The 15,873-nt window shown below is 34.4% G+C and overlaps 2 protein-coding genes across 3 annotated transcripts; one reads left to right on the forward strand and one right to left on the reverse strand.

The window, feature by feature from the left end:
• The first annotated feature begins 90 nt into the window (after positions 1–90).
• Positions 91–6,637, forward strand: LOC105796577 (uncharacterized). 2 transcript variants are annotated; one of them, XM_052627972.1, is made up of 10 exons: positions 91–249; positions 1,043–2,028; positions 2,322–2,946; positions 3,039–3,122; positions 4,301–4,498; positions 4,583–4,680; positions 5,503–5,602; positions 5,740–5,838; positions 5,971–6,099; positions 6,189–6,637. In XM_052627972.1, the coding sequence occupies exons 2-9, from the start codon at positions 1,046–1,048 to the stop codon at positions 6,031–6,033; spliced, it is 2,250 nt and encodes a 749-aa protein (XP_052483932.1). In that variant the 5' UTR covers positions 91–249; positions 1,043–1,045; the 3' UTR covers positions 6,034–6,099; positions 6,189–6,637. The 2 variants fall into 2 exon arrangements, with proteins under 2 accessions (XP_052483932.1, XP_012481774.1); XM_012626320.2 differs by having other exon boundaries at positions 6,306–6,637.
• A 1,289-nt stretch (positions 6,638–7,926) lies between these two features.
• On the reverse strand, positions 7,927–13,672 carry LOC105796576 (serine/threonine-protein kinase STE20). The gene is made up of 9 exons (XM_012626315.2): positions 11,167–13,672; positions 10,742–11,077; positions 10,567–10,653; positions 9,855–10,007; positions 9,337–9,500; positions 9,115–9,262; positions 8,844–8,966; positions 8,647–8,734; positions 7,927–8,315 (listed from the first exon to the last, which is right to left on the reverse strand). The coding sequence occupies exons 1-9, from the start codon at positions 13,171–13,173 to the stop codon at positions 8,131–8,133; spliced, it is 3,291 nt and encodes a 1,096-aa protein (XP_012481769.1). The 5' UTR covers positions 13,174–13,672; the 3' UTR covers positions 7,927–8,130.
• Between the last annotated feature and the right edge of the window lie 2,201 nt (positions 13,673–15,873).

Here is a 15,873-nt window from a genome sequence, read left to right on the forward strand (position 1 = left end):
CCAGAAACACTGGAAAGCCCAACTCTTATAGGGCTCCAAATCTAGATCCGACCCGAACCGGGGTATCCAAATTGCCCCAGACCCTGAAAATTGAATGAGGAACAAAAACAAAAGTTGCAGAGGCGAGGCGAGGCGTGAGACTTTCTCAGAAGCGTTGATGGCATTGCCTTCTTAGGGATTTCAAGGATTCAAATTCTTTGTATTTTAGGTCGATTTTTCCGATTCCAATCATCGCGAAATCAAAATCTGGTAACGATTTTTCCTTGATTTTGTTTTTGTTGCCTTTTGTGATGCTCTATTGTTTTGTTTTGTTTTATCTTCTTTTAATTCTTGATTATTCTTTTTTTTTAAATCACTCTCAATACTGGATTTTTTTTAAATGGTACGATTAATTATCTATAACGATATGGATTCTTTTTGTTTTATTAGTATAAGGTAATTCAAAGGAATTTATATTTAATATTATTAGAATTAGAATTTTCTTGAAATTTAACTAATATTTTTATTTTTAGGATTTATTTTATTTTATTGATAGATTATTTTATTTTATTATGATCAAGCGACTATTTGAATAATTATTTCCTGGGTATAATAATTAAGAAAGGTTTGTTTTTCAAGGATTTATGCATCATAGTAACGATTAATATAAATATTGTCTCTTTTTATTTTTCATTTATGCTTTTTGATCTTTCCTATCAAGTTTTAATTTTTTTCCCCTGTTTTGCATTCATTGTATAACACCATGCTTCTTTGATTCCATCTTTTCTTGTTATGTGAATGTTTGGTGTGTTCAAAGTTTATATATTAAATGGGACCCGGTTTATGTAATTTTGAGCTATAGATATTGAGTGAGTTTGCTTCTGTAAGTAAGAAATCTTTATGAAAAACTTACTTTCGTCTGTTGTATAGTGCTGTAGCGTTAGTCATCAGCAAGACAATTTGATGTCTTATATGTTTGGCAGATAACGTTGCTCTTATATTACTATCATGTAAAGATGAAGTTTCTAGCGAGTGATTGACTTATATGTTTGTTGTAATACAGAAAATGGAGGACATGGACATTGATTCAATAGTAGACATACCTGACACTCCTGACAGATTATCTTCACATCAAGTGAATGGAGGGAATTTTATTGACAAAGAAAGCAATTTATCAGTAGCTGGTCATGTGGGAGGTTCTAGTACCACAGGTGAAGAATCTTTGGATAGGCAAAGGGGCAGAGGTAGGCTGCTTCCCACGAATGGGCACAATAGGAAGCATTATGTAAACCCTCTGAAGCTTTCTGGAAGTACTGATGAAATTGAGCGTCCGAAAAACACCATTTTCTTATCCCCACCAGAGTGCACTCAAGAAAATGCTCCTTTATTTAGGAAAACAGCAACGGCGAGAAGCCGAAATTGCCTTCGAGAGCAAGAGAAGGATAAAGGAAAGGCTCCTTGCTCTAAATTACCTTCTAAATCATCTGGATTCCAAGAAGATCACACCTTTCTAGATTTAGCTGAACAGAGAATGCACAATCAAATACCTGAAATGGAATTTCTACAAAGTGCGTCTGAAAACTGCTTAACTGAAGGAAGAAAAGAAGGTCAGGTGCCAAGAAATGGTGGTTCTTACCTATCCAGAACTAGGTGCAAGGGAAAGGAAAAAGTTGAAGTTGAACTTAGAAGTATAGGTTCAGTTATGAGTAATGGAAAAGGGGTGGATCTTTCTCATGGTTCCCCACTTAGAGTAGAAAAGCAATTTCCTGCATCTCATCATTCTGTTGTCTCACCAAGAGCAGTTGGGAAAAGAAGATTGGTCCGAAATGGCTGCATCTCCCCCCATAATATAGCCATCAGGGCTAAACAAAACGAACAATCGCAAAGCAACTTTAGAGCTGAGCAAAATTTTGACAATGTGGTTAGCAGCAGTCCTTGTATGCTTAGCGAGATAGTTACTGAAGATAATAATAGTGGTAAAGGAAAAAGAGTTTCCCATCCTCACACACCTAAGGAGCATGATATCAATTTTATTAATTTGTCTAGCAGGTAAATTTAAAGTGTTGCTCTCTAGCTTGATTTCCTTTCCTATTGTCTATTAGATGTTTCTTCCTATTATGTATTGGTTTCTTTTATTCTGTAAAAAACTTTTGCTAAAGAGACAAGTACAATCTCTACGAGAACCTTTGGAATAGCATGTGACAAAAAGGCTAGGTTTTTTTTTTTTTCATTCAGAATATATTATATTGATGTCAAGAGAATCTTGGTTGATTAATATTTATCTATCCTTAATTCTAGCTAAAAGGATCTGTACTATTAACTGTGTGCTTTTCCTGCTGCAGCCCTATGAGTAATAATGGAGAAGCTAGTGGTTTTGGTGATGTGAATAGAGATGCATGCTTTGAAGAAAAAGGTGGATGGAGAAGTACTCACAACTTTTCAAAGAATGTAGACGATGCAACTGGACATCATTTACATAGGTTTAATAATGTTGGATGTCAAGTGAGTCAACGAAATGATAATGGAGTTGTGAAAAGAAATAATGCTAGTAGAGGAAAGACCGTGATTCTATGTGATTCTCCTGAAATTTTTTACGCAACTGAGACAGCTCCTGTGGTCTCAAAAGTCGACCAAATAAGTGAATCTTCTCATGCAAACATGCTGCCTAAAAGGAAAATGAAACATGGATTAACCTCAAGAAATAATGGTGAAAGCTCTAGGGTCACTCGTAATGACTCAGACATTGTGTTTCTTGGTTCATCTAGGGAATCATCTAATTCAAGGTCATCTAGTTTTCATATTGCGGAACACCTGGATGTCTTGGATCTTGACAACTCACCTGAAATGAGAGGGATAAATGCCAATAATGCGGACTCTGTGAATGATGAGGATGCAGAGGCTAAGGCTAGACAACTTGAAGCGGATGAAAAGTTGGCCCGGGAACTCCAAGAACAATTATATCATGAGGTCCCTATGTTTTATGAGGCGATTTGATGCTTTTCTCCCTTCTTTAATTGTGACTTGGTTACTCACATGCCTTAGCTTTAAATGTTTAACAGATTGATGAAAACATTGCATGGACACTTCAGCAGGAGGAAGATGCACTCCATCCTACTTTTCGGACTCTCCATGAGCCAGATCATGTTAGTAAGCTTGAATATGTTTCTTATTTTGAGTTGATGATAACTAGAGAGCCTACACTGACTGCATGAAATTGACTGTACATCATGAATTCCTTTATGGTTGAAGGTTTACTATAGCTGCTAGGTTTGTGTTTAAACTAGTTGAAACATGCCTGAATTGGATTTAGTAAAGTTGTCGCTATATCCCAGCGTGGGAAATGGTCCGGGTCATATACAAAATTTGATGTCAGTAAAGGTTCTTTAGTTCGTTATTATTTAAGTTTTTTGCATGTTTGATTCTGATAATTATTAAAAGCTGAGCTTGATTTAAAGTTATTTGATTGAGCTTGTGAACACATTTATCATACTCGTCTTGAAACTCTAGTGCCTGCTAGCTTAGGTGGTAAAATTGGTTGTACCTAGGATTGGATTCTTTTTAGTCTTAGCACCTCAGAAGAATACCAAAATGTTTTAGTAAAAGGGGTATGAGATCCCACATCCCACAAAGAGAGCTTTGTCAAGACTCTTTGATGAAATGCCACTACATTGAAGGAAACAATGGGCAAGCTTAGCGGTAGTGCAGCTCTCTATATGCGGCCATTTAAGTGACCAATTACTGTGGATCTTTTGTAGTGACCAAAATTTTTTGGCTGTGCGCGTGATGTATGTCTGCTTTTATCTGGTTTGGCATATGCTTCTATTTACTGTCTGCACGTTAACTGTAAATCATGGGTTTTGTACTCGAATAATGTAATCTTGATATGTGGCATAAATCATTGTTTGCATGTTGAGACTCAAGTGCTCATCAGCATCTTTGATTTTTTTTTTTTTTTGCGCATTGATAATTAAATTAATCTTGGTATCTTGTCTATTCTAGTACCAACACATTCAATCTTGTGTTTGCCAATTATTTTGGTTGGTTCCTAAGCGGTTATTTGTCCCTCGGTTTCATTTATAATATTAAAAGTTATGTTTTCTTGATCATTGCACGTTGTATTTTAAGTTTTGAACTTTCTTTGACACCAATATCCCTTCCTTGCAGGTTTTATTTTATGGCCACTATATATAATGTTAAATAAATATCTTTTTTCGTGTTATGTACTTTGTATTCATTTTTCTTCAACCATATGAAGTTGATATTTTTCTTTTTGGATTTGTATAAGTTCATTCTGTAATATTATTCTTTACTTCTTTTGCAGAGAGTCTCAACAAGGCAGTCTCGTATGCAGCCTCCATTGCGGAACTTTCAGAATTCTTCAAATAGGAGAGGAGTGCAGACTCATTTCCCTACTTCGGCTAGAGTTTCAAGGTTAAGGAATCGAATATTGAATCAACCTCGGATGGCACCATCTAGGACAAGGAATTTTCAATTTCCTTTAGACATGGACTTAGATATGGTAAAACTCCCCCTTTTGGCGTATCCTATATTTCCCATTTTTCTTTGTTTTCGATAATAACTGATTTATGGATTCCGGATACAGAGACTTGATATACTGGAAGCCATGGAGGCTGCAATTGGAGATTCTGATGACATGGGAATGGCTAGTCACATCTTCCAAATTCAGCGTGATTTTAATGAGTAAGAATTTCTCTATTATAGTTATTTTTAGAACTGGATATGTGTGGACCATATTGAATGATCGTATCATGCATTTGGTACACCATTTAGTTAGAAGTTGCAATGATGCCGTTGTTTGCTGGAATGGCAAATGTATGGTCTGCATAAGCTAAATGCAGTCTTGACACTTAATGCAGAATTTTTTATGAAAAGTTATCCAGATTTGGCTCCACTATGGTATTGCTGTAAAATTGGTTATTAGAACCCACATTTCATGTTGCCTATGTAGTTGGATGCCTTTCTGTTTTGATTGAATATATCTATTGCATATGGAATAATTGCCCACTTAGAGTGGTTCTCCATTATTGGCTCTGACATGGTGAAAATAAAGATGATTTTAGTTTAAAGTCTTGCAACTATGTAGAGGTTGGAAACATTGATTACACTTGAAATAAACAACTATACTTTGATTCTGGGTGATGTTTCTATCATGGTAACTAGCAAATCAAATAACACCTTACAACAGGTCAAGTAATAACATCCAAAATGGTTCACAACCCTCTGTGTAAAGTCATCTCAGCTTCATTCTGATCGTGTGTAGACCAACCAATTTTTTTAAACTAGCACCCTTGAAAGAAACTATAACGTGGTTTTGTAGAATATCATTGTCATTTTGTTTTGTTTATGGTGTCCCGGATTGGTATAAAGTAACTAATGAGCTTTCCATAGCTTTTAATTTCAATAATTCATCTTTATCTCCTGTAATTTATCTTTCCTTATGTTTTATCACACTTTTGTTTACCCAAATTTCTTATATCTTGTCTACTTCCTGTTGTCTTGCAGAAATGATTACGAAATGCTGTTGGCCCTTGATGATAACAATCATCAGCATGGTGGTGCATCTATTAATCAGATTAACAGTTTGCCACTTTCCAAAGTACAGGTATATATGTGAGAAAACACCATATAGATAGGTGTTTTAACTTTTGTTTTCTCATCTGTTTTCTTCGGAATACACTGTCCAATGCTTATGTTTTATTATCCAGATCTAATTGCTACTACTTTTTTTAATAAATGCAGACTGATAATTTCGAAGAAGCTTGTGCCATATGCCTTGAAACTCCTGCCATTGGAGAAACCATTCGCCATCTTCCTTGTCTACATAAATTTCACAAGAATGTAATGCCCTTCTTTATCTTGGCAATGCTACTTCGTCTTTCCGTTTTCACAGATTGCTTTCAATTTGCTTATCTCAGGATGTTAACAAATTTGTTTTCTTTATGTTTGTTTGTTATTTCGTCGATGTGGCAGTGTATCGATCCATGGCTGAGCAGGAAAACATCATGCCCGGTTTGCAAATCATCTATCACTTGAACAGGAGTGTTCCAGCGCTATATGGATGAATGTAAAAAATCTTAAACAGATATTCATCAGAGACAGGTATATTTTCTCTCAATCGACACCTCAAAACCTTTTGTTACTTCACCGATTCCTCGAACTTCCTGAAGAAAAATTGCCTGTTTTTCCAGGATCCAATAGAAAGATGATTTAATTGGAATAATCCGCGGCCATTGAATTTGTCATTGGATGTTATCTTTTGCCGTGCGTTGCTTGCAGATTTGACTTAATACTGAATCTAACTGTAGGGAAAGGATCGGTATGCTTGATGAGCGAATAAACTCGGAACCACATTCGGAGCAGAGATGGCTTTTGAAGTGCTAATGGAGGATCATAAATTCATAATCTTTCAGTGTAAGCTATTGTGTAGAAAGTAACAACATGCCATACAATGCAATTCAATGTTTTATGTCAGTTATTTTTGTTGAAAGCAACTATTTTTGGGTACAAGTATGGAAGGGGCCCCTCTTCAATACCAAGAAGTTCATTTTAGTCCTCTACATTTTGGAAAGCAACATTTTAATCGCTGTACCTTTGGTTTATAGCAAAAAGGTAAAGAAAATGCTAATTGTGCTTTTAAGTGCCGACTTGTTTTTCTTTTATATTTTTAAATATGACATGGATTTATGAGTATAGATTGAGGTGGAAAATAAAAAATGATGTGGAATTTAGTGAAATTAGTTGAATATGACATAGATTTATGGGTATAATTATGCCCTTTATCACCATTATTTTTCCCAACTTTTGAACCCTAAAATCAATTGTGAAAAACCTTACAATTTACCCAAATTCCTAAAACTATTTTTTTATAATTTCTTTTTAAAAGACAACCCGCTTTTATATATTCATTTAGGAAGCAATTATTTAATTTCAATTATTTGAAATTCTTGTTTGCCAAAACACAATTATTTAAAATAATGAATATTCATTTTTCTATATACTCAATCTCATACTACTTACATTTGAGTGACTTCCAAAGGATTTATTAAAAGTCTACCTTTCTTTAAAAATATACCATTTAAGTCGTATAACTTTTCTTTATAATATTAATATATATTAAAATTTGACAATTTTTTCGTGTTGCTTTGAAGTAAACTCATTGAATAACTACTAGTTAACAAAAATTTACAACCTCGCCAACAAGTGATTGGGTGTAATAATAAGGTACATTACAATTTTAAGGGCTCAGATTCGAACCTTGGAGATGGTATTATTGATCGGGCAATCATGAACCCTCAACGTGAACTGTAAAACGAGCATGAAAAATATTACAAAAAAAATTACAACCTCAATGCAATGTGACTTTTTCTCCATCACTTGAGCCACCATTGATTTAAGGTGGGTTTGGATTGACAGGGCGTTTACTTGCGGTTGGTATAAAAATAGCAGTGGCAGTGAGATTAGATACTGTAACAATATTATAGTGTGAGACAAAAAGAAAACTAAATATATCGTACCGAAATTCATCGTCCATCCAAAGGGGCCCTTAGTAAATTTCAAATCCTTAAGTTCTTATATAAAATTTCATGAAATTGAGCATTTGGTTTCTTTACCATATACCCTACAATGGGTAGCCTTTGATCGAACTATGAGGGCGTATTAACCATACATGATGTGTTCCAATTATTATAAGACTTTTCTATTACATTTAAACTTCCATCTTTTCGATAAATTAATTTGTTTTGGTTGTTATTTGATTTTATCTGTCTGTTATTTCAGTCTTTTTTCTACAGAATTTTGTTATGTATACAAACATTTTGTTTTCAATTTACTTCATATTTTTTATGCTTCATATTAGTGTAAGTAGATCCCTTCGTGTATATTGTTGGCTCGAAACAAAGAAGAATCCTTACCACTTGCTTGCCAGGGTTTATAGTTTCCCCAAAGAGCAGTCTCTAGCTAGTTATAAATATAAAATTTACAAACAGATTGACTTCAAAAAGTTAAAGGGAATTTTGTAAGTTCTCTTTATATCCATGAATCTATACTCTCTCTTTGTTTCTTTTTTCTTTTTCTATCTGCCTGTCTGTATGTACGTATGTATGACTTACAAGGGAGATTTCCATTTGTTTTTCATCTAATTGGAGTACGCCGTTTGGGTTGCAATGCCGCAGACATTTGGCGCAACCTATTTGTTATCTCTGTAAATGATGGCCTGCTTGCTGGCTCAAACAACCAACACTCTTCCATTAACTTTCTCCATTCTGGATCACAACGTTCCGGTATAGGAGGCCTCAGCGTATTGTTTACAATTCCACCTTCATTCACAGTTCAGAAAACTAATTATTTGTCAATGCTAGCATGATAACATCTTGTAAAAAATCATGAATGTGGCTGAGACATAGAGAGATAGGGAAAGAGTTATAGATGCTGGAATTTGAACGTCACACTTAATAGATATCACCTTTTAAAGGTAGTTGCATGACTCGAGTAGATTGTATGAACTAAAGTGAACTAGGCCCCAATTTCGAGATATTGAAGTATCTAACGAAATCGAGTTTCACTGGTGCAAAAGCTAGTTGTAAGCAAGATACTGCTGTATAATATTTAGCCTGAAGTATTGAGGATGTATAGTTATCAAAAGTATACCAATGATTGCACCACAATGCATACTTGCATATGGCTCTTCTCCCGTCAAGATTTCCCATAATGCAATACCAAATGAGAAAACATCAACCTGCAAAAGCAATGAACAAGCACATAATGATCTTATTTATTCTTCTTCGAATAAGTTATTCATTCCTCCATTTGTGTGTATATAAAATGCACGATTCTAAGTTACAAACCTTCTCCGAAACCCGGGTACTACTGCCATTCAATAACTCTGGTGCCATCCATGGAAGAGTTCCACGCACTCCTCCGGATACGAGAGTGTTGCGCTTGATTCTTGACAACCCAAAATCTCCAACCTGCACATCATCAGGTTAATTCAATGTTGCTCAAATGGTGGATTAAGTGATGATTTGATTCAGTTTCCCATATACTAATCACAAGATAGTACCTGGAACTTATAGAAAAACTTAGGTATATCTTTGATTCAAGTATGCTACTAATTACCTTGCAAATGGGCCTTTGAGAATCCTTCAAATTGATAAGCAGATTGTCACATTTCAAATCGAAATGAACAATATTTTTGGAATGCAAGTATTCCATGCCAAAAGCTGCATCCAGTGCAAGAACAACCTTTCTACGACGATCAAGTGCCCTGCAGGATGAGATTTGAAGTCCATAAACCTATTTACGCAAGAAATGGAAACAAAAGTGTAATGACTTCCTCACCTATCTTTCTTCAGTAGGGCATTCCTCAATGATCCATTCACCATATATTCTGTAACTGTTGCCATAGTTCCTCCAGGTCCATCAGTGACAACCCCATAAAACGAGACCACATTTGGGTGATGAAGTTTTGATACAATTTGTGCTTCTCTCCAAAATTCATTTGTCTGTACAAAATTTCCAGTTAGGAAAACTGAAAACAACAGAAACCTTTCCCCCAAACAATACTGCTTTACTTGGACTCGTGTGTAAGATGGTTTCTTTCAGTTTTTCTAAAATTTTTCATGTACATATCCCAATTCTCACTGTCCACATGTGAATTAGACAAAGGACTCTGCAAGAGTACTTCACAAAAAATCAAGAGTCGGAGATGTTCCAATCCATTTTAGTCCCCACTTTATTTAGCCCGTGGACTGTTCTAAATGTTAAACAATGTCATTAATGTTTTTGACAACTATGTTTATAAAACTATAACAAATGAAAAGAATTAAGAATATATATAGCCCTAATAAAAGACCCACCAACCGCTCTTGCTCTGATGGCCTGCCTGAAAAGCAACCTTCTTTGATTCTCTTAACAGCAACTTCTGTTCCTCTCCATTTTGCATAATAAACAGTTCCAAATGTACCAGATCCTAGCTCTTGAAGTTCTTCAATGTCTGCATTCTTTATAATCTGCATATATGTACGAATCAGTATGTATAACAGTAAATTAAACAAATATTGCAAGTTCCTTTTCAAAAGGATGTAACAGGAAAACTTTTAGGAAAGCCAATGTGAGATTAAGAATCTAATCAATGATGTTCAACACATTTGAAATAATCAAAAGCTTTATATGATGAAAGCTTCATGATCCACTGATACTAGTAAGATCTTACACAGGTAGGAACCAACATGAATCCCTCCTTAAAGGATGTTATAGTTTGTGTTATTGAAACGATGAATCTTGTTCGTATATCCGTGTTTGACACTTGTATCCAAGTTAGATATGGAGCACGATCCTCCAAATATAATTTTACAAATTACAATAGAGAAACATAAACTAAAGGATAAGAAATGTATATAAGGAAAAAGTTCCTTTCAATGCAAAAGGTTAGCTGTTGCATAAGTTTCAATTGAATGTGTTTCTTTTGATAATTAGGTTCGTTGGAATTCATTTACAGATGCTCAGGCAAATCGATAAAGAAGAAAAGCTCGAGGTTTTATTGCAGTTACATGCACGAGTAGATCGGACCTGTAAACCATGGATTCCAGCTTCAATTTCAACCTTTTTTGCATCAATAATAGAACCATCTGCAGTTTTTCTACCACTCTTCTTATCCTATAAGAAATAAGAGGAGGTAGCTGAAATTTAATGTAAAGTATGACATCATGCATTTTGGAACCATCTAGATGACGAAATATGCTACCTTACGAGTAGATTTTTTTTCTTCCTTTGATCCTCTAGCAGTTTGAGTTTCACCACTGGTCACATGTTGAATATGTGGCACAACAGTCGAAGACGAGGGGATGTCAGCAGGTGTATTACTAGTAACATCTTCAATAATAACAGCCGATTCTATCACCTTGCAATCATATGGATTAACTGAAGGCTGTGATTGGACACTTGTCATATCTTCGAAATTCGACCTTTCATATAAGTATAGGGTATCCGTTACCTCTGCTGACTTGTGGTTGGGACAATTAGCAGGTTCAGCACGATGGAGAAATGCCTGCCTACTTGAAGCACTGTCTGTGGTCAAATTCTGAGAAAGTTTCAGAAACAAGAGGATCATTCTTATGAAAGTTCAACATTGTAGTGAAAGAATTTCCAAGTAAGTGGAGCTATACTTACAGAGACTGATATAGAGGGTTCTTTGTCAACTAAATTGTGAGGTGTAACAGGTTGTAGTTTAGAAGATCCATGTGCAACAGGTTGACCGCTCACCAATTCAGTCATGGCACATTGCCCATCCCTGGTGGTACTTTGGTTTGTGATATGTAATTCTGGTTTTCTTGTGTTTGATTGATAACCAGGGAGGAGATCCATCATATCTGCTGAATTAGGGGCTACGATGACTGGTAAAGAGAACAATGAGTCTGCAGAGCTAGCTAAGTCTTCCGTAAGAGGAGTAGCACTAGGCACATTCTTATCTGTGATGGAGCTATTGTGTGAAGCGACTTCAAAGTTTCTTCGAGTGTACATTTCTAGATTGGAAGAATCGTTATACAATGCTAGAGACAGTGATTTTTCTCTTGGACTATTACACTGAGCTTGTGGCAGAACTCCTTTCAACAAGGAATTGTACCTCTCATCATGTCCTTGTAACTGTGAGTCAGAAAGTGCCCTTTCCATAAGATTAGTTTGGTCAGGGCCTGTCATATTTTGATGATGCAGTCTCTGGTGACTAAATTCTCCACTCGGGCTTCGATTATGAAAATGCTTTTCACGAGATTTGTTACTCAGAATACTTTCTAATAAATGTTGATTATGGTTCTGGTGGTTCACAAGTGGAAGAGGAACATGAGGATGATTACTATGATATCCAGTGGCATCCATGTAGTAGGAATTACCACCTGGATGAGTTCCCATAACAAATCTATTGATGCCTTCATTGCTATGGTCAAAACACGATGTATCTACCTTAAATTGCAAATTGGACTTAGTAGGATTTCCTTGATTACCTTGAACTGGAGATAGAGGGGGAGAATGATTAAATGATTTGCTTGGTATATGAAGATTAGGTAAAAATTTAGCAGTTGGATGTGAGAACATTCTTGCAGTATTAGGTGAACTCGGAGTATAGTCCTTATGGTCGAAAGCATGAGCAGACGTAGGAGAGTCTATATGAAAACTATGACTATAATCTGAAGCATTTCCAAACTGGTTTGTTTGGCTTGCTAAATGCTGCCCACTTGTATCCAGCATGCCATTAACAGCAAAAACATACTGATAATCAATGTCATGCTGCCGTGGAGTACTCCTTCCTTCCAAAGAATTGTGCCTCTCATGTTCCTTTAATGGCACGAGAAATAGCCGCAGTCTCTGGTAACCACCATTTCTTTCCAGCTCGTGATATTCCTCGATCATATGATGAAGATCCTCATCCGAACAAACAGATATTAGAGCATCCAGATCCTCACCGGGGAGCTGGTACTTAATAGTATGAGGTTGGTTGCAAATTGCAGTTGTCTTCCTTGCAAGTTCTTCCCATGTTAAGTTTTTCTTAATCGATATGATCCGTGTCTCTCCACCTACATACCTAAGCTTCCCATCATTTGGCCTTGGTAATATTCTTCCCCCAAAACTGCAAAGAAATTTCATTTTACTCGCAAAAGTACCCTCTGTAACTCCTGCACTATTTGAGCGACCCGATTGAGGGGACTCTACGACACAGACTGGAGAGACGGTCAGCCTTGGTGTCAATTGATCAATGTAACTTGCATCCGAATGCTGAACAAATTTTTGTCCATCAAAACCACCAATTTGCCAGTTATATCTGCTAAAATGATCATGGTAACTATCTACTTCAGCTATACATCCCAATCCCGGAACAAAATTTGGAACATTTGAACCATATTCGGATTCCTTCCTTCTTGACTCTGGACTGCCTTTAAGATCCTTGTAAACCTGCCAACAGTTCTGATTGTTACTAAAACCTGCTTGCCTTGGTTGGCTATGGTCTGCATCCATTGTCACTGCTATTCTTCTTAAAGCACCAGTATGCCTTAAAAACTCCGTTGAAAACTCCTCACCTGTCTGCACACAAATATTATTTGTATCCCCATCTGTAGAGCTTCTGCCACTTGACACAACCGTTTCTTTACCATGGTATGACTTCAGGCTTGAATCGCTTGCCATGGTTCCGATCAAACCTACTTATTACGGCTACTGTGAACAATTCCGACAGATCAAATCTATATAAATCCTACTTTAGTTTCCCAAAGATCCAATAGTAGTTGTGCCTCAAACACTTATAAATTCCGTAGACAGCGCATGCTTATTTCCATAAACCAACTGAATCATACCAATAACTCAAAGTACTGAATGCTAGACAGCACTCAATTACCACGGGACTTGACAGCACCGAATGCTTTATCTCGAAAACCAACTTGATTGGCACCAAGAATGAGAAAAACATAAGAGATGCTACACAAATTTTCTTCATAGAGTAACATCAATAATCGTTCTAATTAAACCAAGTCCAAAGCTGACAAAATCTTCATTCAAAAACCCTCAAGACAAATAAACAAACAAATCATCTTCAACAATTAGTCTCAAGAGAAAATCTCCTTACTAGTCATCTTTCCCCCATTCCTCATTGTTTTTTCAAATCCAACGTGTTGAAACCACACAAAGAATGAAGCTGAAAAACACAATACAACAGAATCAATGAGGAACAAGAAAACAAAAAGGGTTAAAAAATTCATCAAAAATGACAGAAAACATTGCAGGAGAAAAAGGGTATATTTCAAAACAACCAAAATGTTCAAATTTCATCCTTGGCATAATAACAATAAAAACATGCAAAACAGATGTTAAAAAAAACAAACAAACAAAAAATGCAGAGCAGAAACTGGTTACCTCTTCCATTGTTGAAAAACTTGAGATTTAGGCATGAATTTTGAGCATGGAAATGAAAAGGGTACATAGATTAGGGAGAATATTGAAAAACCCAAAAGAAGATTAGTGGAGATAGAATTTGGGTATTTGGGATTGAGAGAGAGAGACCGTTGCACAAGGGGCGGAGACTATGAGTGCCAACAAATGGGTGGAATATCATATTTGCTTAAAATAACGCGGGGACTAACTGCAAACAACTAACTTACAAATAATCTTTTTAGCTAAATTAACAAAAACAAAAATACTTCTTTATCTAAATTCTCTTTTATCTGTGTTTAAGAAAAAAAAATTAAATAAGTCATTTTCTTTGCGGTCAATTAAAATAATTAATTAAGTCCTTTTTTAATAGTTTTCGTTATTTATTATGTTGATCATTAAAATAAATTGATGGACCAATCAGATAATCACATGTGATGACTTTTAATTTAATCTAATATTTTCTCATAAAATATTAAAAATCATTAAAAATAAGAGAAATTAGAAAAATTTATAAAAAATTAAAAATGATATAAAATTATTAAAATTATAAAATTAATTGAACCTATTTAAAATATTAAAATAAAAATATTAGAATTCTTAAGAAATAATATAATTTAGGATAAATACCAAAACTATACATGAACTACGTTTAATGTGCAATTGTACACATGAATTTTAATTTTGTGTAATTTTATACATGGAATTTTGATTTGATCCAATTCTTGTAAATTATTAACACAATTATATTTATCCAATATAAAAATAAATTAATGTATTTATTTCTTTAAATGTGTATGATTAAATCAAAATTAAAGTTTCAAGTATACATTTGAATCACAATTAGAGTTTCACATATATAATTGCACCAAATTAAAGGTCATGTATACAATTGCACATCAAATCAAAGTTTCTGTATAGTTTTGAGATTTATCCCTAAAATTTATTAAAATTATTAAAATTTATATAAACTTATAAAAAGAATCATAAAAACTTGAATTGAATCGGTTAGCCCGAAATCAACAAGGGCACTGGTTCGAAGAAAACCATTAGACCAGTTAACCTAAAACCAAGCAGTTGAATTGATTTTTTATCTTTTAATATTTGTTATGAAACCAAAATTTCATTATCCAACTATTAGCATATGGAATGAAATATTCTAACTAAGGTTTTCAGAATCGGACCGTGGTCGAACCGGTTAGGTCATCTGTTTGCCAAATCAACTGATTCGTACAGTTCATTTAAATAAAACATTAAAAACGAAAATTATCAAACATAAAAAAATCAGTTCAACCATCCGGTTTTCAAGTCAACTAGCCTAATAGCTTTTTCTGGATCAATACCCTTGCAATTTCGGTCTAATCGGTCCAAACGAAGGATCCGGTCCAATTCAAAATTTTTATGATTTTTTTTATAATTTTTCTATGTTAATCCTTTTTTTTATAACTTTTATGGCTTTTTTATATTTTTAATATGTTTTTATAAAATTTTAAATATGTTTTATTAATTTTATAAAATTAAATTAAATTTCATTAGAATTTTTATATTTTATAATATTTATAAATTTATATCTTTTTGATCTTTTTATTTTTAATATTTAATAAATTTTCTGATTTTTTTGTATTTTTGTAATTTTTTATAATTTTGATAATTTTCTATATTTTTTTATAATTTTTAAATATTTTTATGAAAAAATATTAGTTAAATCAGAAGTTGTCACATGTTATCATCTGATTGGTTTATCAATTTATTCTAATGGTCAGCATAGTCAATGACAAAAACCGTTAATGGAAAGGCTTAATTGATTATTCTAGTTAACGACGGGGCTCAATTGAGTACAAATTTAATATAAACTTAATAACCATTAAATAAAAAATTCCAAAAGGGTTAAAATGTAATTTGCATAATTTTACCATCTTTGGTCTATCATCCGCACCATCCATGGACCATAGATAATTGGTT

Source organism: Gossypium raimondii, chromosome 3 (assembly GCF_025698545.1).
Source record: "Gossypium raimondii isolate GPD5lz chromosome 3, ASM2569854v1, whole genome shotgun sequence".
Classification (NCBI taxonomy): Eukaryota; Viridiplantae; Streptophyta; class Magnoliopsida; order Malvales; family Malvaceae; genus Gossypium; species Gossypium raimondii.

Bases quoted from the DNA above. Each gene is read 5' to 3' on its own strand.
- LOC105796577 (XM_052627972.1), top strand. From the start codon at position 1,046: ATGGAGGACATGGACATTGATTCAATAGTAGACATACCTGACACTCCT. The intron at 2,947-3,038 runs GTCCCTATGTTT...AATGTTTAACAG, and splicing joins AAGAACAATTATATCATGAG to ATTGATGAAAACATTGCATG. The intron at 3,123-4,300 runs GTTAGTAAGCTT...CTTCTTTTGCAG, and splicing joins CTCTCCATGAGCCAGATCAT to AGAGTCTCAACAAGGCAGTC.
- LOC105796576 (XM_012626315.2), bottom strand. From the start codon at position 13,173: ATGGCAAGCGATTCAAGCCTGAAGTCATACCATGGTAAAGAAACGGTT. The intron at 9,263-9,336 runs GTGAGGAAGTCA...CTCATCCTGCAG, and splicing joins GCCCTACTGAAGAAAGATAG to GGCACTTGATCGTCGTAGAA. The intron at 8,316-8,646 runs GTATACTTTTGA...CTGTGAATGAAG, and splicing joins GCATTGTGGTGCAATCATTG to GTGGAATTGTAAACAATACG.